The sequence below is a fragment of the Cinclus cinclus genome, chromosome 6 (assembly GCF_963662255.1).
Source record: "Cinclus cinclus chromosome 6, bCinCin1.1, whole genome shotgun sequence".
Lineage (NCBI taxonomy): Eukaryota > Metazoa > Chordata > Aves > Passeriformes > Cinclidae > Cinclus > Cinclus cinclus.
This window is the reverse complement of record NC_085051.1, coordinates 25,634,535-25,661,162: the sequence shown is the minus strand read 5'-3', so window position 1 is coordinate 25,661,162 and position 26,628 is coordinate 25,634,535. Positions and strand designations below refer to the sequence as shown.

Sequence of the window (26,628 nt, the reverse complement as noted above, 5' to 3'; positions counted from 1 at the left end):
CTTAGAATTAACACCCAAGTGCTAGGTGCCTGAAGTTATAAATCTCACTCATGTATTTGCTGGACAATTTATGGTAAGACAGAGTTTATTCTCTCACCAGTACTCTTGTGCATCCTACCTTTTAACAACTTATGCCTATGAAAACTAAATTTTGGCATGGAGCAACTGGAATCTCTCCTTCTGGAAAGGAATTTGGCAGATACTGAGAGGTGGCTTGTGGCAGTGCTTCCATATTTTCCTGGCGGTATTGCAGAGAAATTATAGAGGATGGAATCTTCCGTGCTGTTCCACGTAGCTGCTGCCAGGGTACTGGTGGTAGGCATACTGCAAGATGAAGTTCAGCAAAAAATCCTGTATTCATAGTCTCCCATAAAAATATAATTTGATAAATAAAGTGTTTTCTGACAGAGGCAAACCACAAGACTACAAGCTCTTATACAGCTGCATAAATCTGATATGTTAACTGGAAAATTAAGCTAAAAATTGAAATACTTGTGTTGTAAGGGAAAAGCAGGATGGAGCAAGTTACTGGAGAAAATATATTGGGCACTAGTAGGAAATTAGTTGTTTGTAAGATTATATGAGCAGCATTTCCCTGGTTATTGGAATCAACTGCACACCTATTAGTAACCTGTGTCTGGCACAGAGTATAAACAAGAGTCCATAAATGTCAGTGATCAGATCAAATTGTTTGTAATATGATGACAAAAAATTCTCATTAAAAAATAAGAAACAGCAAATGCAAAGTTCATATGCTTCTGAAACCAATTGTCCATGAACAGAGCTGGAAGGTCCCTGTCAGGGACATCAGTTTAATATTTGTTTCTATTACATTAAAGTCTTCTGAATATCACTGTGGGAGGCAGGACCTTGCTGCCTTAACACTTCCTGGTCTATTCTCTGCAGACCTATCATGTTCTTTAATATCTGTTCCAGACAGTGGATCATAAAGAATGCAATACCTACAAGTGAACTAATAAATGCCATTAAAAAGAAAAATCACAAAGTAATCAAGAATGTATTTTCATATAGGTTTAGCCCAAAAGATCTCAGAGGTAATATCTTTGCCATGTTTTGGAAAGCTGGTGGAGTATGTTCCTGAAATCATCAACTGCAGGTGTGGTTTTAAATTGGTGAGTTTGGTGCAATTTCAGGGGATGGGAAGACCACAAAGAGTTTAGGATCTGTAAGAAACGTTCATGTGGAAGACACCACTATGGTCTCCAAAGATTAAGGTGAGTTTAAAACAAATTCTTATTCCATGAAACATTGTGGTTTTATCTGTATTTCTGTTGTTAATTAGTCAAACATAATGCAATATTCCCATTATTTTCTTCAAGATTTTAATTGGGATCCAGCATATCATTTGGCTCCCCTTTTACCCTTTTAAAATGTAAACGAAATATTCCCTTTCTTTGCATCTTGAGATACTTTCAGCATTTTGAGACTTTCTAAAATGAGTGTTATGGCAGAAGCATCACCAGTCAGTTTGTTAAGAACTTTTGAGTTCAAGCTCTGGATTTTCAAGCTGTTTATGCCTGAGGAGGTGGTGTTCTTACATTCTTATATGGCATTCATGTACTGTGGGTTTTTATCCCCTTGTAAAAACAGAATCTTCTGTTAATGGAACAATTTACCATTTCAGCACGATTATTGAGAATTTTTTAATTTATGTTTAGCAAACATTCATGTCTTTACTCTCTCTTGTGCCCTGTGCTACCTAATACTGAGCCAAGTGCATTCAAACCTCCCAGATCTGAGGCACCAGTGATGTTACCTAGCCTGTCACTGATTCATCTCTTCTCTAATGGAACCTTCCCTTCCTATGCAGGTTTATAATCTCACAGCAGCTTCCCTAATATCTCAAGGGTTCTGGAAAGGTGTACACCCAGGAGCTAATTAGAGAGACAGATACATCAATTGCCGGTTCACTGGATATCTCTTAATAATTCGATACTTCTAACCTTGTTGAATGACCTCAGATTCTCTTTCTCCTCTGTATTAGAGAAGATGCATTCGCTTCTTTTATTTCTGTACTGTGGTTATTTTATTGCTCATCTATATCCTTCTGGTTATCTGATATACATCACTGTCATATGAGAATAAAAGCATCAACCATGACTTCTTAAAATCAGTCAAGGAAGTATTGTGCATGCATCAGCAAATAAAGGGGTGAAAGGTTGGAAAATATGTTAGTAGATTTGTCAGATAGCACTTAGAGCTGTTGTATACGTGATCACATAGATATTGGAATTGTGTCAGAAACTAAGGTGTATCAAAACACCGGGTGTCTGACCACTACCAATTGTGCAACACAGAAATGAATGTTAATTCTTGACTGGGAAGAGGATGAATGTTGAATTTAGTGCTGCAACGTGCCACCAAAAAAAGCTTGAAAGTGACCAGGAATGTATAGACGGCATCTGCTATACTTTGTAGCAGAAATATTGCAAAAATACACAGTTTACATGGAAGTAGCTGAATCAGTAGCAAGACCTTAAACGGAAAAGACAACGACACAGAACATATTAACATCTAAGTATATTCATTTTTAGATAACCATGATCAAAATTATATAAAAAGAAGTTCTGGTACCACAACAAGGTATGTGCCTAATGAAAGAATAAATTAAGCAAGGTATTTTATTATTTTTCACAAAACCTGTGGAATTGGGGTGATTTTGAAATTAATGGAAGGTATTGAATGGAACATAGGGTTAACTGCTGACTTCATGAGGATAGATTCATTAACACTGACAATAGCAAAATAGAATTGTGACCAGACTGAGAGAAGAAAACTTTAGAAGCTAAGTGATGTGTGTTTGTTTATGAGTGGAAATCACTAAACACTCAAAGCCTGTGTTACAGATACTGTAACAGCATCCACATTTCAGAAAACAAACACAACATTGCAGAAGTACTTGCTAAGAACAGAGATCACAGGTTGTCTTAGAAGCATGCTTGAAAACAGACAAGCTATTACATAATGGAAGGGTTAACAAGAGTTTGAAGTTCTGGTTTGATTAGGCTGACATCTAGTTCCAGGACCATCATGTAATGAGTGCCCCATCTTGTCCTTCTCAACCCTTAGGCCTGCCTCTCCCTCCCAAAATAAATCTGTGTCTGAATGATGGGAACAAATTTAAATAGAAGACTTGAAGGCTATTTTGAGCAGTACCCATTTCTGGAGAAAATGGCAGCATTAAGAAACCAAAATGATCTAATATATGCATTTAAGAGAGTATTTTATGCAACTGGCCATACTTCTGAGCATAAAAATGTACTGTGCATAATGGTATGAAGTTGCTGAATATTTAATGACTGTATATAGTAAATTATTATATGAAAACATAATATAGCATGCAATCAAAAGTCTCATATCTTAGCCTCAGCATACAACTTACTACTGAGAAAAAAGACAGAAACTTCTCAATTTCTTCAGTGTCAGTTCCGTTGAAGTTACAAGTAAATATCAAGGTTAAGAAATTTGTAGCCAGTTCAGGAAGCTACACTAAATTCCTAGCAGTGTTAGTCTACTCGAAAGAAACAGGAAAGGTTTCATTTTATTAGCTGTTACTCCAGTTTATTTGCAACTGAATTGGAATAATTCCTATCCAAATGTATCTGGATAAACTTTAATTTATATAAATTAAATGACACACTGCAAAATTTGAGAGCAAAATTTATTCTGTCTTAATTCAGCTGAGGCTTTCTCTACTTCCTTCATTTTCTCAGGTTCAGTGATAAGGTGGTGGTTACGAGGTGTGTGAACATGCATATGAAGTTTTGGGAAGGTTGTTTTATTTATTTTCAGAGCTGCTAGTAGGCTGTTTAAATTTGGGTGAGGAATGGAAAATAATGGCTCAGCTGTGAGTTATCGCTATGAAAATTCTGGGATCCTTTTAAATCAAGTTCATACTGTCTGTACAGTCCAACTGTTACTCCAAAGAAAGAAGAAAAGAAATATCTTCAATATTATTTTCTGTTCACTGTACTGTGGGTTCGTTTGTTTTAGATGTGTTTTAAAACTCTGGCTAAGGTAGCTGAAAGCAGGCGTCTTGCAAGAGAATTAGCTCACACCACCTATTTCTAGGATGAAGAAGTCACTCATCTATCCCTGGATTTGATATAACAAGGTTCCTAAATCCCTTAGCAAGTGGAAGTTCTGATAATTTTTATTTATTTTTATTCATCAAAGAAAAATTATGGTTATGAGGGAGAGGGCCTCTTTGTCATGATCCACCACTTGCATCAGCAGAAAAATATCTTCAGTTCACTTTTGTTGGCTGGGAAGTTAAGACACTTGTCCTTCCTTGGCTATGTCAGTGGAACAGTTCAGTCCTGAAACACTGAGCTTCACCCCACCTAGCATGTCCAGAGAGGATTCAATTCTGTCACTAACCCACAGCTGGCAGACATGCAATGAACTCCTTTTTAGAGGTACTGTTCTCTGCCCAATGTGTGTACAGGGAGCCTCTAGACAGACCAGGTGATTTGGAGACCCCTCCATCTAGAGAAATGTAATCTCATTTTACTTCTAATTTTTGTTTTCATCACAAGCTACTGCTTTGTTTGGTACCAGTTATTGCTGCCATCTGCATTGAAGGTTTCAAGATGGCAAAATAAAGCCCTCCAAACCTAAGTCTTATTCTGTCTTTCTTTAACCTTGAAGGATCCTTGTTCATTACCCTACAGAAATGTGGACTGTCAGTATGTATGAAGTGGTGGGAAACAATGCTGTTAATAGTTTCCCTGCATGTAAATGTGAACTGGATAGGACTCCTGGAAACCAGTGGGGAGGTGAAGAATTGTTATTCAGAGATAGTACTGTGAGCTAATGGCCTGTTTCAATAATGACTTTCATTAAATGTTCAAGGGTTTGTGTACAGCATCAGAAGTAGGACTAGAACAGTAAGTCTGTGTAACAACAATATGATACAAGAAAGAAGTTTTGTGCTCTCTCTTAAAACTTGTTTATGGGTTTAAATTCATCTTGGAATGTTGTGTTCTACAGCACCTGCACCATGACCACTGTGCTAGAAAAGAACCAAGGTGCAGCTTCAGATCAAAGCCATAGCCATCGCTTTCAATCTCCTGGTAGAGGATTGATAAAAAGCAATTCTGTGTGTGTTAACTTTGTGATTTGATTTGTCTTGATTAGCTGATGCATTCATTCGGTGATTTCAGAATTTGATTATCTAAGACACCACCATTAACCTATTTGATTTATTGATCCATATTCTTTGTGACCTGGCTATAGTTAGATTTTGATTTAGAGAATTTAAACTAGTTTTGGCCTAGTAATATCTTGATTTGTTCTTAATATTTCCTTGCTAATTTTTGGAGAGAAAATCTCTGCAGAGTGCATAGATCTATGTTTTGTGTATTATTTGTTCTTTAAAATCCAGAAACCTTCAGGGAAAAAATGTAATTTAGCTCTAGTGTTTGAAAGATATGACTCTCTTTAAATTAAATCCTTTGTTCCCACATATTGCACAATATTTCAAGCAGCAGGGAAGTAATACCCTGTAAGTTGCAGTTTGCTCATTATAGAATCCAAAATTAACTAATAGCAGGTAATTATCCACAAACTGTCAGTCACTCATTTCAGTAAATCTCTTAAATTCATCAGTTCATATGCATAAACTCTAGGCCTTACTGTACTGTGAACTGAGTTAGCAGAAATATAATTAGCTAAAGATAATAACATCTAAAATTCCAGCATTTAGTTCCACTGAAATATCATAATGAATCATCAAATTCACTTATTTGGAGACCTGGTTGGAGGTCAAAAGCTTTTATATTTAACAGGCTTCTTCAGTGAAAGTCAATTAATCCTGAGATGGTTGCAAGTGAATGCAGTGTGCAAAGGAGCCAGAACAGAGAGAAAGCCATAAAAATGTGATCCGTGGGTGGGAATTAAAGACTGGATGTCAGTAGAGAGGTGAAAGGCTCCTACAGGTGAAGATTGGTTCTGAAGGATGTGGGAATATGTTATTTGTCTAGAAAGGCACTTTGTCTATTGCTTAAGAATATGCAGAATAATGCCGAGTGTTGCTGTGTCACTAATGCTGAAGCAAACTTGCAGCCTGATTTCTTCCTGGCTCTGGCTGGTTTGGTGTTCATGCCGGATTTCATGGATTTATGTAATGGTGGTGTAGCCTGCCAAGGCAAGGAGTCCCCAAGTGTGTGACTTATTGGCAGCAGATTTACTTGAGCAGCCAAGCCTGCTGCAGAAAAACAGAGGACTACAGGACCCATTGAGTCCATTGGGTTACTGAGTACTAAGTGCCACATATTCAGGCAGCCCTGTCATGAGAATTTAGATGACAAAGGACCACAGAACATTCAACCTATGCCAGGAGCACTGGAGAAGCAAAAAAATGGCAAGAGCTGGCTGAGATGCTAAACTCTTGAATCTGAGGCAATGGAGCAGAGCTGCCTGATGGGTTTCCTGACCCAGGCCAAGTGTCAGAGCCAAGGATTAAATCTGATTTCATTTTCATGTGCCAATTGCAGAAATCCACCTGAAAAAGATAGTTGCTTCATTAAACAGTGATTTGGTTTGAATTGTGTCACAAAGACTGCTGTAGTATTGCAGGAGTGTCAAAATGGGTAACAGGACATGAGCTCTGATTGTGGGAGTAACAAAAAGTAACAGAATGAGTTCTTTCCACTAGCTTGAATTTTCTAGACATCTGAAATCAATTTTGGGCAGCTTAAGTAAGAGTATCCCACAAGCTAAGATTCTTCCTGTTTAATGGAATATGCTGAAAGGAGATTACTTTGCTTAATTTCTAAAATGCTGGTTTAAAACTTTCCAAGCAAATTGTTCTGTATACCAATCCTACCAGCAAGGAAACAAAGTACTAACTGTTCACCATGCCTGCTGCCCTGATTTTTAAGATAATAAAGAAATTAGGGTCATCATTCTTTGCTCCTCTGTAACTCAGTTATTAGACTGATTTCTAAAGAAAGAGCACTCTTAGGATCTAATACCAATAACAGTATTTTCCATCAATGTCTCTGCTAATGGCATAATACAATGAAAAATATGTGCTTTTTTCTGCTGACTCCCATCCTACGAGCTGCAAGTTTGATTGGATGTTCACTGATCTGGCTCTTTCCACTGTCAAATAGCCATACTACAGGAAATGGCAGAAACAGCATGGTCAGAAGAACCTTTATTCAGTCTTGGTTTGTGTTGAATGCAAAAACCATCAAGACAGGTTAGAGAAAATTGATCACATGAATAAAATTAGATTCTGCCTGATTACATGTTTTCATTAACTTCTCTTTTGCAAAAAAGTGAAAGGGGTAGAATCTCAGTCACTACTATATGCAGACACACACATAGGTGTATTTACATGTGAGCTCAGGGATACCTCCAGGTAAAGGCTATAGTAATGTGTGAACTGCAAGTAACAATATGTACTCAGATACTGCCTTCTTGTGTGGAAGCCCACCATAATTACAATATGGTGTATTTTTCCCCTCGTCAGTGGGTTTAATAAAGAGTGGTGGGTGGGGCTTCTGAGCAAAAGAATTCTGAGGAAGTCAGTATTATATAGGAAAATGCAGATGCTGCTGCTCTAAAAAGGCAGAGGTCTTGTACTGCTTTATGTGGTTCCCCAAGGTCTAGCAGCTACAGCCTTTGCCTGCCTGAAAATGAGAACCTGATCAGTGGCTGCTTGTGAATGAGAATGTAGCTTTTCTACCATATAGTAGTTGGTTTTATTAAGTACACTTTACCACTAACACTCCTGTTATGTTCTGTAATTTCCAGCAGGTACTGTATCTTCTGCTTGGTAAAACAGGATTGATGGCACAGCTTGTGACAGTTGGAGACTATTCACTTTGGGACTCCAGTGATGTATTCTTAAAACAGTGGGCACTACCTGAGGCTCATTTCTCCAGGTTCTTAAAATCAAAACAAAACAACCCCAAATGAACACCACCACAACAAAAACAACCCACAAAAAACCCCAAAACACCCCCCAAAAACCAAAAGACAAACAAAATACGTTTTGTATTTGAGCACAATTCAGTTGTGTATGCCTCTTCTCTTATATGAGCTTATTCTTCTTCTCTCCATGCAGCTTTATTAGCAGTGCAATTTCTTCATTATTATTTATATGAGAATATGAGGTGTGAGCTGGGAATCTGGCTTCCTCTACATTAGATAGAGCCTCATTCTAGTCACCTGTGTTATCTCTGTGGAATGTATTATTGATCAGAGCTTCTGCCTATGCCTAGACTGTTAATAATCCATAGAACAGCTGAGAATGGGACCCAGTTCTTTAGGTCTTAAGGGTTTCTATTCCCATCCTGAATTTCATAACAGATGTTTCATATGGCTCTAAGAAACCACAGTCTCATATAGCTTAAGAAGAGGTGGCCAGCAGCCAACTTTCAAATAAACAACCTCTGCTCTTTCATTAAAAGAAAACGTTATCATAATATTATATTACATGTCAAATGGTGAAGGTATCTTTCCTTGTGTACAAGATATTATCCTTTGAAGTCACAGAGCCCAGAGTGATTTTCACACGAGGGTGACCAAACAGGAAAGAGGGAAAAAGTAAATAAAACAGTAACATTGGTTGCTTTTCACATTCCTCTCCTGGTTATAGAAACAGATGTGTTTGGATAACAAGTTTCTTGTTACCCACATCTTCTTCTTCCCCTGAACTTTAATGCCCTATATTCTTCATTTGTTATCTAGGATATGTTACCCTTCTGGTATGCTTCTCCATATTGACAAAAAAGTTTAACGTTGCAGCTGTACCTTGGTGAAATATTTTGAAGTCAGGTATTTTGTCCAAACTCCCGTTGATGCTGCTGTGGGAAACAGTAGGAAGTTTGCCAATGAATCTAGATGAGATAAAGGGGAACTTTCATGAAAGAGCTGATGAAAGGCCAATATTTATCCTGGTGCTAGGTAGCAAACTTTTAGATGAAAGAGATGACTAGCAACTAATCTTACTGACTATGGCTATTTTTCCTTTTTTTTTTTTTTTTCAAATGATGCAAATTAAACTTCTCACTCATTACACACCAGTACTTTGTAGAATACAGGAAGGTCAGGAAAGCGACCTGGCAAAGCAGTGTACGAGTCTGCCTCATTGTCCATTTGCACCAATAACTTATTTGGACTTTGGTTTCACACAGTTTCTTGTCCCCTGACCCCTTCCAGCTCAGTTGGGGGTTATTTCTGGGGCTGACAAGTGTTTTTGTTGGCAGCTACTGCTTGACAGTCTGGATCACCTAGTATCACAATGTAATTAGCCTTCTAGATGCTACAAGAAAAATAAATCTGTTTGTCCTTGAGTTTGTTTTGGCTTTTTTGCTGCTGAACGAGCTCTTAAAAGTTCTGGACACCTGCTTTTAACCTGAATTGTACAGTTGCTACCCTTTAAATGAGTGTGTCTTGAGAGTTCTGATGTTTGTTTCTGCTGACTGGGGAACTGAGTGACATTCTTAGTGAAATCTTTCTTTCTGGTTTCCCAGCATGTTAGTATTTTAACTACCTCCCAGTTCATTTTTCTTCAGAGTAAAGACATCTAGTATAGGCAGTAAAACTGCATTCTCCTTTCTTTTGTGAGTCTGAACTGATAAGTAATGAATTGCAATAACTGTCATGTCAAAATACTTGTTATGTGTTCAACTAACCTTGGTAGGTTTGAAAATCATGTTCAAATTAATTAACCAAAATAAGACCATAGACATAACTATCCTAATCAAAATCCAGTTTACACTATTTTGCTCTCTTAATATTTTGAAACTTCACTGCAGAAAAAAAAAATAGCTCAGTAAGGTGCCATATCTAAATAGATCTCTATTAGACCAAGGACGACCAATAATGTCATGCTTCTAGCATGTCTCTCATTCTACACTCCATGGTCTGTACCTACTGCTGACTCCTCCTTTGGATGCTTTCCTTCATTAAGTGTGTTTGTGTTATATTATGATAAGAGCCTCATTCTTACACTTTCATACTCAGATCAGCACCTTTGCATCACCTCCCCATTTATTACCCACTCAACTTCTATGTGGGTGGGTGGGTTGTAGGCTTCTTTTTTGTTTTAAGTTGCTTTTGGGGAGGGAGGGGGTGTCTTGGGTTTGATTAATTAATTAATTTATTTAATGATGAATTGCAATACCTATGAGTTATACTATTGCTAGGTTTTTTTATGTCTTTCCTAATCCCTTGCTCCTCCTTGGATTGAGATGAACATCATCTCTGGGGCAGCCTCTGGAATGATTAAATAAAGATAAGTATAAGCAACTAATTAGCATGCTCTTTGAATCTTTGGTCTTTCTGTAGGGGTGGTATAACTTTCTTTTTCTTCTTTCCTCTTGTTTCTCATGAAAAGAAACTGAGAGGAGAGATACTTTAAAAATAATAGGTAAAAGCAACAATAACCTAGTCTTTTAAATAAAGCAGTCAATCATTATTAAGGGTGCTGAAAGAAAAGGAGATAGAGAAAGTTAAGTGTTATATGATTACTACTGATTCCACAAGGAGGTCTTTGTAATTTAGAAGGGAAAATACAGTATGCCCAATAGCAGGAAAGTACCAAACAATATTCTTAAAGATTGGTATGGTCAAATGAAATGTGTACTTAGTATTTACAAATGGCATCACGTGTATTAGTATTTGTTTTTCCCTTAAATATTACTTTTTTCAGCTTAAAACATGTAATTTGATGCTTTCCCAAAGGGCCCACATTTTTAACTGCCACATTTAACAACTGTATATGTTGAGCTTATTGATTTATATATCCTGTAATTAATTTAATATCTCAATGTATTCTCATTGTTAAAAAAAGTTATGATTTATGTTTATTGTTTCACTGTTGGGCAGACTTGTCCAAATGAATTTGTGCATATGAATATACATTTGCGTGTGATGGCAGAGTGCACAACTATGCATGACTCCTTCAAGGTAAAGCAATCAAGAAGCACTTGGCATGCAGTTTCTGCATGGTGCTCTGACTATTAACATGGGAAGCAGCCTGGAGCATGCAGGTTTTTAGGCATTTCTTTTCTGTTACCACTACCCTCTCAGTGTTGCAGAACTCACTGGTAGCCACGTGCTCTTCAGCAGTGAGTGGATTTTAGTAAGTTTTAATTTAACTAGGAGAAGACGTTTCTGATACAAAATGGGTGGAATTATCTGCTATGTACAAATTTGTTTCTGATCCTTCGATAGTCTCCAAACAGATTTATCAGAAGTTGAATGTTGGAGAAAAGCTTGTGGCTATTATTGACCAAAAGACCTGGAGAAGGAAATTAGTGTTGGCTGTGATAGTTCTTCCTTGTCCAGGTGAACCAGGAGAGCTGATAAGACAATATTAACCAAGCCTTTACATCCCACTTTTCCTTTGTTTTGATAAAAACACCTTCCCCAAGAGGTTGATCCCATTGTCTGTATTATTCCACACAATGTCTCAGAGCATTAATAGCAGGATGGGATTTGGGATCCTTTCCTTGAGTATTGTCTTCTTGACAATGCTGTACCTTGAGAGCATCTGTTCCTATCTGGGAAGAGCTGCCAGACAAAGGACTGTATATAAAAGAAATCTGCTTTTAATGATATATGGGCATCCTTGTATCTGTCCTGCACTGCTGTGCAAGGGTTAAGTACTCCAAGGGGAATCCTTAGATGATGAAGAGCTGTTGACAGTTATCCTTGTGTCAAAAGTAGATCAAGAAAAAAGAAGTGCAGGAAATGTGCGTTTGTGCTTGGATAGCCTCTGTGTGCAAAGCAGCCCTTGAGGGATTCTTAAAGCAGGGCATACATTTCGAGCATTCCTAAGGCTCTTACTAGTAAAACAAGGATGGAAAGGAACATGAAGTAATCTTGAAGATCAGTGAAGCTCAAGGACATATTAAAGGCACTTTTGTCCTCTCCAGTTATGTTGCGTGAAATCAAGTAATTGAAAATGATTTTAATTTTAGTAAATTTAGTTATACAGGATCAATTTCATATTCATTCTAATAATTTAATCAAGATTTGGATCTGAAAATTATATTTCTTTCACTTCCTTGCTGGTACGCAAATCCTCTTTTTCTGTGAAATGTTGCAGTGCTGTTACATGAAGTTGAAGGGTGGGGAGGCAGAGCTCCTACTCCATACAAACAGATGCCATGAGAAAATGTTCACTCAGCATTTTACCGTCATCAGCAGAGAGTGAGACTTCAGGTGACTTTTTGAGGGATCCCATCCCTTCTGCTTTTGTCTCTGAATCCACAGGCTTCCCATCTTCTTTCACCTTCCCTTGTGACTGCCTATCACTGCTGCATGTATGAATTCACACATACCTCCTTTTAAGCTGCAATTGAAAAACTCAGTGACTGCTGTTTTAAAGGAAAAATCCGATTATGTATCTTCCTCTACATTTGGTTGCAAGAGGACATCAGTTTGGAAGTGCTGTTCCCTTGGAAGGCAGAATGTATTTCCATCATGTATTCTTGGTTCTTTGTAGCCACTTGAAATCCTTCATTAAGAATTGGACACATTCCCTTAAATTTTATTCATTTCAGAGTACTACATCAAATGTAAGTCAGTCATCCAAGCTGCATTCCCTTTGAGAGGATGGTTCTTTGGCAATTTGCTGTAAAATAGGTGTCTTAGGGTGCAATTTCTATCTCTTTTCTCAAATGACAAAGCCAGATTGAAAGGCTTAAATCCTTCCTCTTTCGCAGCTTGTTGTCCTTCTGATTTTGGCAACAGACAGCATAGCCTGATGTGAACAAGACTGAAAATATTGAAAGGTTAATCTAAAACATTTAACCAATGAGAATGGAAGATTTTCCTTAAGAATGGATGGTATTTTTATGGCAGAACAATGAAAAAGTAGTTTGAGATTTGAAAAGGAAAGAAGTTCTTGAAGAATCAAAAATTTCACTTTTTTGCTTCATTTAACACTTTCGATTCTTTTCTTTTTACTTTTCTTCTTTTTCCCACTTCTATTCTTGGTCAGTTTTCAAGAACAAAGGAAGATCCATATTCCTCATGGGGAAAACAGAGTTATGCATCTCTTAAATTACTCTAATTTTTTTTCCCCCTCACTTTAATGTGAATGGAGGAGGAAGGGAGGAAGAGATATCTGATTAAGAGTTCAGGATATGGAATTCTGCTGTCTCTGACAGAGGTGTGCCTTTTACATGATGTCATCGCAGCAATGTCCAGCTTTCAGATGCAAGTCCGTAGTGAGGCAATGGAATCCTACCAAGAAGAACAAAAGCTGATTGCTAGTGAAGCTGTAGGTCATATGGACAAATCCCTCTTTTTCAGAACTGACGTTGATACAACCTGTGGTAGCTGTCAGGATCAAATCTGTACACAGGTAGCAGGAGTGCAGTAGGTGCCTTGTCTACCACTCACCCCAGCCTGAACAGAGGAGAGAAAATAAAAAGCGGAAGAGAATGGAGTTCTTCCAAACACTACATCTCAAATGTCCTTGGAAAGCCTTTGTGCTGTTGTGCAGAATAAGATTGACTCTGGACAGCCTAAAAAGGGGTGAGACACAGCACAAAACCCAGCCTTCATTACCTGTGAGTAATGCACAGTTAGTACTATAAAAGTAGACATATGAGAATTGAGCAGCTTAGCTATAAAAAGAGAAATCTTTCCAAGTTAATGTGGCAGTATGTGCACACATAAGTATGTGCATGTGTACAACACACAACCAGCAGGATTAAGGATTTCAAGAAGTGGTTTTGGCATCCTATTTCTCAATAGTAATTAAAATAGTAATTCAGATCTATTTCAGTAGGTGTAGATAGGTGTAGTAGGTGTAGTTTTCAGTTTTTCACTGAGAACTGAATAATTAGCATGCTGCTATTGAAAGGCAACATGCCAAGTTAGGGAAGTAGCATTGAGAGGACAACCCAGGAACTTCACCCTGCATCCTATTCAATGGGTGAGGTAAAATATAGATGTGAGAAAAATATAGATGGCATGGGCAAAATTTTTTCTGGGTGAGTTTTGTCAAGTAGCTGTAGACCAGGGGTGGAAACCTGCAATGTACCGTGCATAGTGCCAGAGCTTCACAAGTCTTTGCTTTTGAAGGGAGACACAGTGATTTTATTAGAAACAAGTATTTGATGCATGAAGGGATGAGGATGCACACTACAAAGCACTGGGGAGAATAAAGAGTGGTTGCACAAAATGATTCAGGAAACACCACTATCCAGGGAAGGAACTGGCCACTGAATGACTGAATAAAGAAAGTGAGGAAATGTGAGACAAAGCAGCATTTTGTGTATCTAGGGGCAGCCAGGAAGCAGCTTGCTGTGAGCAGCAGGAGAGGGGACTGTAGGAATTTTGTACAACTGGAAATGTCTGGTCATTCAGTATGTCATGGAAACTGCAGATGATCTTTGGCAATCCAAGTGAATATTATAACAGGGACTTACTGGTCTTGAAAATCCCTTTGGATTGATCCATTACCACCCTTCAAGGAAGATTCTTGTCAGTGGTCAGCAAGAGGGCAAAGAGGTGGCATTCTGTCTCTTGTGGATAGGAATCTTGGGATTGTAACATCTGAGAAGATGCTCCGAAGTAAATATCTACCAACACAGCTACCAAGTACATTCCATACTATAAATTACTGGGTTTAGTTTTGCAGAATGTAGCTAATTTTTAGAAATTTTGTAATGGTGCCAAGGAAGGATGAACAAGATATGTTCTTAGATACCATTCATGTTCTGCATATAGAGCAGGAAGGAAGTTAGAAACCAACGAACCGACCAAAAGTCTGTAAGTATTCTTCTCGTCAGATAAGTTGTATGAGACTTGGGTCAATGAAATGCACATTTATACTCTTCACCGACAAGAGACTGTGCAGTTTGACTGGCCCCCAGCTCACTGGAGAGGAAGAAATCTTCCAGACTTCTTAGAACATATTTTTCCACATGGTGTTAAATTAGTATCCAAGGGAAATGAGAGAAAAGCAAAAAATACAAACATTTGTTTAGCAGAGAGGCAAGATATTGAGAATAAAATTAAACAAGGCCTCAAGGACTGAAAGAGGAGTTCTCCAGCTGCCTGTGACCAGCATGATGAGGCTGGCTAATAAGCAAGTGGCAGTGAAATGCAATTACTAACTTCTAAACCTACTGTGCTGATAAACTGGAATTTCTCTGACTAGGAGGGAGAATTCCTGTGTCTGAAATCAAAGTGCAGAAGTAAGTTTGGAACAGCATTGCATAGCTAAAATGGCATTGCTCTTTCCCCAGCCTTTGAACAAAATTGTCTTGAAGGTCAATTAATATGTAAAATAAATGTCAATGAGATTGCTGATGACTGCTATACACTGTCAAATCCTACTAAAGATCTGGATGAATCCAGATCCAACCAAATCTGGATGAATCCAAATCCAACTAAAGATCTAGCATGTTGTGTGTAAGGGGAGGGAAAAAAGTATTTTTTTCCCCCATGTGTGTATTTGAATGTGAAGCCTTCAACATGAGTGGCATATTGATGGTTTCATTCTGCTAGCATGGGAGCATATTTGCAGATATTGAATATATGACAATATCAGAATGAAAATTCCCCTGTCACTTGTTAGGACAATATCTTGGATCTATTCTCAGCAGATAAAGAATTGAGAAAATAATTGATCTCAAAACTAAACTTGGATGTTCCACAAGTGGAAGTGGTTGTGGCTTGAGTACGCCTTTCTTGGAAATAGAATAAAAATCTGAAGTGGTTTTATATGTACTTCAGCTGAGATATTCAAATAAATGGACTTTTGTCCCTAAATAACATCTGAAAGTGTTATAACTTGGTAGTTCCAGAACAGATAAATCTCTCAGAATTTAAAGCAGTGCCAAAGGAGCTCAGTTGAAAGAAAGTTCATGGACAGAAAGATTCAGATAATAATTGAGTTGCTTGTGTAAACAGCTAGAAAGCTACAAGCCTGTAGCTGACAGAGGGGCCTATGCTGTTACAAAAAATAAGGAAAATACTACATTGCTTGCACTAAAAGGAAGTTGAAAAGTTGAAAGTTTATCTATGGATGAAAATAGCAAATGAAATTAAGGAGAAATCAGTAGAAAGTCTAAAGAAATTTTCCAAGTGCATTAGTAGCAAAAATATCTTAGCAATTATATGAATCTTCATAAATGTGTGTGGTAGGTTTGTCAATAATAGAGACAAAAAGTAAATATTAGTATTCTAGTAAAAAAATTTGTTTACTCACATTGAAATAATGCAAATGGCTTTCTTAACAACCAAAAAATATTGTGAAAAAACCCTGTATTTAAAATACCTACTTTGTAAAACAACTGGTTGAGACAGCTCATGTTCAAGAATTTTGAAAGGACTAATTAAGGAACTTTGAAAGACATCCATGTATTGATATTTTCCATAAGTATGTCAGGATATTGAGAAAATTCTGCAGAACTGGAAGAAAGTTAATGCTTCATTAGTATTTAAAAAGGGTAAATGAAACAAGCTGGATGATAGTGCTTAATTCCTCTGCTCTGCTCCTGCAATGTAAAACTTCTTGGGAGTGTGAAGATTGCTGCCTTACATAAGTCTGAGTAAAAATACCAGAATATTTTATATAGAACCAAAGAGCTAGGAAAGGGTTTATAATTGCTTCATAACCTAAGGGGTTTATTTGAAAAGATACCTTGTTGCAGTGTCAGTTTGTCAAATGAGTTTACCAGTGTGACAAAAGTCTTGTAGGACATTCTACCTTCAGTCACATTCTTAAATTGATAACTCTACATGTGTACTCAAGTGAATGCCTGGTGCAAATTGCTGTGTCACATTTTGGTTTAAAACACAAGTATAAGCAGGAGTCATTGTCAATTAACTCTGCCTCTAAGTTTCTTTAAATGTAAATGTAATCTCTGGGTTATGTCCCTATTTAGGAGTTTAGGAATAAGTCAGAAGACAATTTTAAAACTGTACTGATGATCTTCTGATAATTTACATATTAGGTTAGGGAAAAAAAGGCAGAGTTCAACTCAGCAATGGAACTAGGTGTCTCCAAGGGAACTATTACAGTAGAGGGTGGGAATCCATGTCCAGGAAGGAAATATGTCACAGAGACACTTGATGTCATGGTCGACCATCGACTAAAATAATTTATTTTGGGCAAATTTGTCTGATGAGATTGGTGCATGGATTATCAGGGAGATCTCAGGAGAGAGAGAGAGAATGGCCATTCTGCACAGCATGACATTAGTGCACACTGATGTCTGCCTTTCTGCCTTCTTCCCTGAAGAACTGAAGAGGGCTCTAGAAGATCCTGAACTAGCACCTTGTAAGCCTTGGAAAAGCTGTATTGTGTTTTGTTGCTCCCCTTTTGACCATTACCTGCAATCTGTCCAGACAGAGTGCAACAAGAGTGATGAAGCAAGCAAGGGAGCTGGGCTTGAACCAAATAATAAGCAAAGAATAAGAGAGTTTAATAGCAAGCAGCAGGAGATCTCAGTGGTATTTTCAAAGAGCAACATTAATAACTTAATGCTGTAAATACTCATGAATGAGAGAGGTTATTTATTGAGCTGAAAGTGGAAGTTTTAGGATGATTGAAAAGTACTTGAATAGGTAGCAGATGGAGAGTCTTCTTTAGCCTTAGTGTGACTTCCTGACAGAGCTATTAGTCTATACATTAGTTTATCTTCTCAGAGAAACAGTGAGAAATACTGAGTTGCTATTTTGGTATTACATGGAGAATACCACTAGAAAGTGCTCTAAAGGAAATTCCTGTTTTGTCAGAAAGATGTCTTAGCTGATCTGGAATTGATTTCCCATCAGGAATTCTATAAGCATTTTCTATAATTTTCTTCTCTTCTGCAAGATAACAACAGGATTCAGGAGAAAAATCACCCCTGCAGGTACCTTAGTGTTTTTGTTTTTTTTCCCTGTAAGATAGTGAAAGAAATGGAATTACCTTTTCAGTGCTGGAGGTTTCTTATTTTACTGAAAAAGAGATGGAGTTGTGCTGTGGTGTTAAAAGATCCCATAATTTTCCTATGACAGTTGAGTATGTCATACTGTTTCTTCCTGATCATTTTACATTTCTTAATTACAGACTTAGCTTAAAATAATGGACCTCCTTCCTCTCCATCTTACATTTCTTTTCCCTTAGACAATTGAATTTTGCTGATGAAGATAGAGAAATCATGGCGGTGAAAAGTAGTAGTTATTATTTTTTCATACTGATATTTACGTAAGACAAAAATTACGTGCAAATACGTGTGGGAGGACATGATGTGGGATTATCAGAAGCATCTTAGTGACTATGTGCACTAGATTTTCAATTCAAGTGAAGAAATTGAATAAATGAGAAAGAAAAATAATCGAGATATAAAGTAAGAGCATAATCTGGACCAGAGGCTGCTATTGTGAATCCTCTTCTGTTCTGCCGTAGGCAGAAATTCTTTGCTCTGATGAAATGAATTAATGGGGACCTGTTTCTGTGGGTGTATATGAATGAATTCTCCGTCTATCACTGAGACTAGGGTCTTCTCAAGTATACTTGGTCAGTGAACTCAGCTGTAATGACTGCCCTTCCTTCCTCTCAGATGTCCAGTTAGGTAAGTGGCATCTTCCCAGGATAGGTGAACACAGTTGTTACACACATTAGAATGAACTCCTGCAGTTTTTTGCCAAATTGAGTAGGGTGTTACTGTTGTTTTGTATCTTATTTGTCTGGGTCATCACCAATGGCAGTGGAGATATTTTCCACAATGGGAGAGTAAATTCATGTTCCAAGTATCTTAGGGCTCCATTGCTGGTAATCTGCCACTGAATTTTGTGTTCATGAAAAGCAAGAAGAACATCCCAAAGGTGCTTGCAGGGATTGGGGGTGGGGTGTGACTGCGTCAAATATTTTCTTTAAGTTTTATTTGTATCAGGAAAAATGTGTCTAGGAGAACTTCTGCTATAACTGTACTATGTTTGTGTGTCCCATGGTACTCAGGCTATTTCCAAAGTATACAAGCAGCTTGGAGTGTGTGAGGAGACGAGTGGGTGGAACAGACTTTACAGAAAACCCTGGGGGAAGTAAATACTGAAGCTGCAGCAGTGCTAAGTGAAGATCAGGAGATAGAGAACTGAGAATATCTCAAAAGACACAGAGCATAAATTGGGAGGAGCAGACTTCAGTTGTCAAAAGCCCTTTATATAGTACAATTTCTTTTAATAAAATGAAATAGGTTTGTTAGCAATATATGATTGTTTCTTAGCATGGATTTTTCATAAGGCAACACTTTCATAGGGCTGGCTAAACTTTGGCCACATAATTCCCATTCTTTTTGAGGATTTCATCCTGTTATTGAAGATACCTTGCTTATCAGGGCAGTGCTTGTGTCTTTTATGCAGTGCAAAATGAACTTTTCCAATATTAATATCCCTAAATATTTGGAAACAGGGGCAGGAAAAAAATACAGTGTTTGACAATTGAACTGTGGGGACCCCAAATCTGTCATCAGTATACAGCATGTGTCTGTGCAGCATGATGCTGTTCTGTTCTAAAATTACACTTCCTTGGAACCCCTTGAGTGACTGTCATTAGTAACATAATAAAAGATGGAAGGATGCAGCATTTTCATGCTATGAAACATTTCACAGCATTGTATTCACTGTGTGATGCATTGTCATATATGCTAAAAATGAAAATTGTTATAGCCATTCAAAATCAGACCAGATATTGCTGAAAAGCTATATGTGATTGTGAGTGAAATGTATTAACATATGTTCAAGTTTGAGGGTTTTTTCTTTTTATAGATACTGATGCAAGTTTTTGTAATATTATTGTTCAAATTAGCTCTGCTGAAAATATCTTAGATGTTATCAATGACATGTCTGTACTTCCATTTCTCAACTGCAATTCATGTGAATAAAATTCCTGTCCCCTCTGACATGATTGGACATTTTTATATTGTTGAACTCATAACCCAAATGGCTGAGGTTTGAAAGCAATTTATTTTGCATCTTGTGGCCTGTGAACACCTTTTGACAACAAATATGTTTGTTTTTCCAACTTGTTTATGATTTCTAGAAAAGACCAGGGATAATTTTAGATACAAACTACTGCATGCTTAGTTTGGGACTTGTGTATTTTCACTTGCACAGGTTAAATAAATAAAATAGCTGTTGTTGGTATTAATTGTTCTGGAGACATCAGGATGGTACTGCACCAATGCATTGCAACAAAGGTGAGAGGGATGTAGCAGGACTTTGTTATATGTGTGCTCATGCTCCATAATATGGGATCAGAGTTTTGTATAGCAACATCAAACACATCCCTTCTTCTTTTTATTTTGTTATAGCTGTTGTCTCCTCTTCTGGATCACATGAAGAAGACTCTTCCCCACCAAATCCAACTCAGAAGTTCTCCCTGATAAAAAATAGGATGATTTCATTTCATCAGCCTTCTAAATCAGGTACCCTAAGTCCTCTTCCTTACATCTCCTTATTTCCCCCTCAGAATCTAGGTGTAAGATAGATGCTGGCAGTCACAAGTATCTCTTACCAGAAAGCTGTGACACTGTGTTTCTGACTGGAACTAGAGCAATGACTCAGAAAGGCCAGTGTAAACTTAAGGGAATTCCTTATTTTTTTATTAAAAAAAAAAAAACAAACAAAAAAGCCCAAACCCAAAATATAACAAGCAAACCGAATCGCAAAGAACCACAAACAACCCTCCACAAAAGAAACTTACTGCCTCCTCCCTCAATAAAAAAACAAAAAACCCAAACAAATGAAACAAATAAAAAAACCCCAATGCATCAGGAAAAGGGAAAAGAAAGAAAAAGGAGAGAAAAATAAAATAATTTCCAGTAGCACACTGAAATTCACCAGATTTGGGGTTGGGAGATCTTGAAATAAAAAACTAATTAGTGGAGCTGCTTTTCCACTACTATAGAATGAGCTATCTTTTTTGATACTGAATTAAGCTTTTTTCCAAATGGAATTTTAATTTCAGGGCATTGTGAAAACCAAGTGAGGAGTGAGGTTTTCTGACATGTGTTCACTACCTCTTGTCCTGTCAGGGGACACTAGTGAGATTGCCTAGCTTCCTCTTCCTTCCCTTTCATCAAAGTGTTTGTACATATTGATAAAATCACATACTCTGACCATGCTCTTCTACAGACTGAACAGTCCCAACTGTGCCAGCCTCTCCTCTTATGAAAGATGCTCCAGTCCCTCAGTCATCTTTGTGGAGCTGTGCTGGATTTGTTCCTGCAGGTCTGTATGTCTCTTGCACTGAGGAGCCCAGAGCTGAGCCCAGAACTGCAGCTGTGGTCTCACCAGTGCTGAAGAGAGAGGAAGCATCACCTCTCTTGATCTACTGGCCATGCTCTTCCTAGTGCAGCCCAGAAAGCTCTTGGCTGCCTTTGTTCTAAGGTGCACTGCTTGCTCACAGGGAGCTTGTTCACCATGCTCCCAAAGTCCTTCTCTTTGCTTTCCAGCCCCCAGCACTGGTGTCTGGGGTTACACCCCAAGGTTCAGGACTTGGCTTTTCCTTCAGGGGGTTCCTACGTGGCCAAACCCCAGCCTATTGGGGCTGCTCTGCATGGCAGCACAGCCCTGTGCTGTGTAAGCTGCTCCTCTCTTTTGTCACCTCTGTGAACTTGTTGAAGGTGCACTCTGTCTCCCTGTTCTGGTTGTTAATGAAGATGCTAAACAGTAAAGAAAGGCCTCTGGGCATTAGAAAAGCCACACATTCTTCCCAGGAGGTGGCAAGGTGATGTAGCCTTGCCAGAAGAATGTTTCTTACAGTAACATCTTCCAGATGGTATCTAATTCTTTAAAGTCCTTTCTTGCATACCCTAGACTGTCCATGGGCTTTTTTTGATCTAATCTTCTTTGGAACATTTTTGTAATATCTTAAAATATTTCCTTTGTTGATTGTAGTAATACAGATATATTTCTCTATTATACCTTTTTTTCTTCTAATTTGTTGTATTTTTCCTTTTTGCTGACTTGTACTTGAGGTTCTCCACATTCATAAGCAAAGATAGATATGAAACACCTGTAAGGTGGTATGTGGTGACTCTAGAGGTTTCAGCTTTTATTGTTCTCTTTCGCTGTTACCACGAGTGTACCCAGTTCTCTTACTCTGTGATTTGTGCTAAAAACCAGCTTATTGTTGATCCATCACAATGCAATGCATATAATCTCTTCCCAGAAAAAAACAGTCTTTTTTTTACTGAATGTCAAAAACTTTCCTCTTTCAGACTCTTCCAGATATTCAGATTTCTTTGGCCTCAGGTTGTGGCAGACAGGCCTTATAAAGCCTGGAGAGCTGGGAGTTAGGTGCTTTTCCAGGGGAAAGTTGTGTTCACCTGGTTCAGCTGTGAATCACCTTGTCACATGTGACACACTCAAAGGACTGTCTGCATTGGTAGAGTCCTTGCCACTGCAAGCTGAGGTATCAGTAAGGTTTGATGAAATTATTTTGCTACAAATAATAGTTTCAAGTTACTGTCTATTTGAAAAAGGAAATTTTTCATTTCCTGATCTTTCATTTGGGTCTCTTTTTCTGTTATTCTCTTGTGAGAGAAATTGCTTTCTGGGTTGTAGCACCAACTAAAAAAAATCTGATAAATATATTACTTCTACTGACAGTAAGTCAATGAATACTGAGTTAACCTGTCAAACTTCAACAAATTAGAAACAGCACAGCAGGTCTGGATCAGGACTCTTCTTTGTCTCAACACAGCTATGGAGTTTCTGAGCTATTGATATCCCTTAACTTATTTTACTGGATCATCAAATCATAGCCCAGAGCTGCGCACAAACATTTTTCCCTAGATCCTACAGAGCCAGGAAAGTGGTTGGTGTCATCATTCCTGTGTGCTGCTGGTATCTGGCGTTGCATACACACATACACAATTTGCCAGTTCATCTGCTTGTGGCTTCCATGTAAAAACGATGTGCTGAACACTGCCCAGGCCTTTCCTAAGATGCATGCATTTGATGAATTGGGCTAAGAAGATTTTTGGATGGTTGGCCCAGGTGTCAGTTTGAGAGAGGCAGAAAACTCCAGTTTGAGCAGACCATAAAGAGCTGGGGAGCGTCCAAAGCAAGGGAGGAGGAGAAGTGTTTGGGTGGGAGACCAGAGCCTGCGCCAACCCAAAGTTATGTGCAACTCTGTAACATCTGTGTTTATCTTACCCCTGCTCACTGGATACTGTTTTATAAAAATGAAGTTAGAATTGACTTCAATAATTTGGATAAAGTCTGCTTTTGCAGTCACATTCAAAAGATGCTTCTATTTCTCCTTTGTCTGAACGTTTAGTTGAAGTATAGGCAATCTTCTGGAGACTCTAATGCTTTCATTTTTGCCCCACCTGTGCAGCCACACTTCCTTGTTGTATCCCTGACCTTAATTCTGTCCTTCCTACCTGCCTGTTCTCCTCCACAGGAATAGGGCTACCAAAGGGATAACTTTGTGTCATTCATGTTTGCAAGGTTCGAATGTCCTCTGAACATCACGATCCTAAATATAAATGTTTAGTCTCTTAATATTTCTTACTTGGCTTGGGGACACTCCAGTTATTACTGTAATATTATTATTACTGCTGAAAATAAATATCACACAAATTAATATCAGCTCTATTCAGCTCCACTCTGTGTGGGAGAGCTTTGTGCAGCTAACATCTCTTCAGGGAGTTTATATTAGATTGATGAGAGAACAGTGAATTACTTCTTGTCTGGTTTATAATATGCTGATTATGAAAAATTCTGGCCAAGATGACCTAATGTTTTTAGTACTGCAAGCAAACTCTGGAGTTTGTTAAGAAGGTATTCTTATCCTTTTTATCCTTTAAAAAGATAAAAAAATATGTAAAGCTTGCATCACTCATCTGTTTTGCTTAAGACTCTGTCCAGTTCTTTCTATTGCTAAGAGGGTGTTGCCCTTAGAGTATCAGTTCTTTCTGACAAAATGCTAAATCCATACAGTTTCAATATCCCTGTTGATATTATTGGTATTATTCTCATTAGGGAATTTGAGTACTTGTGGTCTAGACCTTCCACTGATATAAATTCATTGCTGATACCAGTGAGAGGAATTTGACTTACATTCTGCCAAGAATTTGCAGGTTAGATTTTCATTCTTACATATTCCTTGACCTGCTCTGGGAGAGATTCTCTTGCTATTGCTGAAGGCAAAGTTTCTTTTTTCTCTTTGATTCTTCCATTTATTGGGAGATATAACCCCCATACCCTGTACATTTGGTCACTCAAGTGCCCCTTGAGCCAGGATAGGCCTCACTGAAACTTTTGGTTTCTCACAACAGAAGTCTCTTGTATCATCGGCTCAAGCTGTTCCTGGGTGACGTCCACAGACAGTTTTGGAAAACCAGACTGGGTGCTATCTTCCACTGATGTCCTGGCATCCCAGGAGAGGCAGCAGATGCTCATGGAGAGCAGTTCCTCCCATGGAGCTGTTGAAGGTAGGCAGAGCTGTTGTTCCCCTGGAATGGATGTCTGCTTTCACCCAGCTCTGGCTGCAGCAGGAGTCAGCAGGCTGGGGCCTCAGGTCCATGTCCTTGAAAGTTCCACCATGTGCTGGTTCTGGTGCAGAGCTCCCAAAGGCACAGCCAGTGCCCAAGAGCCAGCAAGAACCAAGCAATTCATGTGTGTTGCCTCGGATGTGTATGGATATACCCTCTAAACAGCTGGCCCCTTTATATACTCATTTTCTATCTACTCATTTTGGGATAAGCTACTTTTACTTACAGAGACTGGATTTTTCTTAGGAAACTCAATCCTATACAAGCCAGAGCTGGCTCCACATGTCTGCTATCTGACTGGCAAAGTCTTAGACTTTTGTTTTGTTGGACATGTCTTCATGCTTTTTTTAGTTTCTACCCTTCTCATTTCTTCTGTAATTTCTTTACTTAAACCCTTAATTTTTATTTTATTCTCTATTTTTTTGGTTTTGTACATAGTTCCTCCTTTATTCTCATGACTCCTTTCTTCAAACTCCTCCATTTTCCTCTTATTATCTCTCTTCCATCCATGCTGTAGTCTCTTGTTTTGTTGGGGTTTTCTTTCTCTTCGCAGGGGATATTTTCCTCCTGAATACCAGTAGACTCCCAGATAGATGTGAGTTCAGCCTGCAAAGCCCCATCTTGCCTGCGAGTTCAGATTCTTGCTTGCTGGAACTGGCCATATGTTCACAGGATGCTGTTCCTCTCCTCCAGAGATTCACAGTTGAAATCAAATATGTGGAGACAAACAAAAATACAATAACTTCTCTGAGAGCTGGCCATGAGGAGAATGCCAGGTAAGACTAACAGCTTTCTACTGTTAAGCTTTTGAATTGCAAGGTAGAGTGGAATTTCTCCAGGCTGCTGTTTATCAGAGTCTTTTGCCTTCTTGAGATCATTGCTGCTATTACAGCAGAAAATAAAGGTATGACTGTCAGGACTGAAGCACACAGCCTCCTGACAGGATGCCTGGAACAGACACAGGTTTTGTGTGTCCCCTTTGCAAAGACCACACTATCTCAGATCTCACTCTTCTTCATGTTTAGAAGGGTGAAGAGTGATTAATTTTTTCACTGCATATAGGACTGCAGCTGTAAAATACATTCAGTCCAAAAATGGCCTTGGTTAAATGACTATGGATTCAGTGGGTCCTATCAATGCTACAAGGGTCACAGTTTTCATTTTGAGGTGGGGTTAATTTTGCCTGTTTAATTGTTTCCTCCTTTCTAGTAGCTTCAGGAGCATCCACTTCTGCTCCATTTGTAGAGTTCAGGGAGGAAAAAAACTGAGATAAGAAGTCATGAAGGAAAACAAAAGAAGGTGTAACAACACCACATCTTGTCCTGTATTCCCTTTGATCCTGCCAAAGTTTTACTTTTTCATTCCTGTGTATAGCAGAATGCAGTAAGGAAGAGTAATGGGTAAAGGGAACAAATCACAACAGGAAAAGAAAGAGAAAAATCCACGTGTCGTCTGATTTTGCCATTTTCCATGTGCTTGTTTTTCCTTTGCTGTGGTCCAACTTGTAAGGACCTGGGTCAGACACATAACAGAGTTTTTTATTTCCATCACCTGACTGACTCCCAGGGAGAACTTAAGAAATGGATCCCAGTTCTTGTTTTCTTTGAATTCTTTGGCACTCTACAGGCTGCCATGGAGATCTGTAGCGAGGAGTCCCTGTCAGCCAAAGACAGCAGAGTTTGACTAAAAAAACATTTTTTTTTCCTTTCAGATCTCTCTCTCTTTCTCATTTTCAGCTGTTGCTCAGTTCCTTCCTGGCTATTCCTTCCCCATCTTCTTGCCAATTTCAGTGAGAATCTGTTGCATTTTCTGGGATTAATTTCTAATATCCTTTTTTTTTTTTTTTTACCTACTGAAAGCTGCCCTTGCTGCTTTTTGAGTATTTGACAGGCCTCTGTAACTGCAGATCCATTCTGCTGTGTAAATTAATAAAACACCCTTTTGCTACACCTTACTGGTCAGACCAGGCTTTGCTGGTAATCACTGCAGCATCTCTGGAAGGGATCATAGATGTTGTTTTGCTACTTACTTTAAAACAATTCTATGTGAAGTCAAGATTATCATCTCTCTAAAAGTGATGGCATTTAGATTTATTAGAATGAAGTTAGCTTCATTGGAAGATGGCACAGGT

General features: G+C 38.3%; 1 protein-coding gene across 1 annotated transcript in view; it reads left to right on the top strand.

Moving 5' to 3' along the window:
* The first annotated feature begins 13,189 nt into the window (after positions 1 to 13,189).
* LTK (leukocyte receptor tyrosine kinase) overlaps positions 13,190 to 26,628 on the top strand; it is a 56,835-nt gene continuing 43,396 nt past the window's right edge. Inside the window, 4 exon segments of the mRNA XM_062495365.1 lie at positions 13,190 to 13,368; positions 20,251 to 20,417; positions 24,282 to 24,437; positions 25,051 to 25,273. Of these exon segments, the coding sequence (XP_062351349.1) occupies positions 13,190 to 13,368; positions 20,251 to 20,417; positions 24,282 to 24,437; positions 25,051 to 25,273 (725 nt within the window).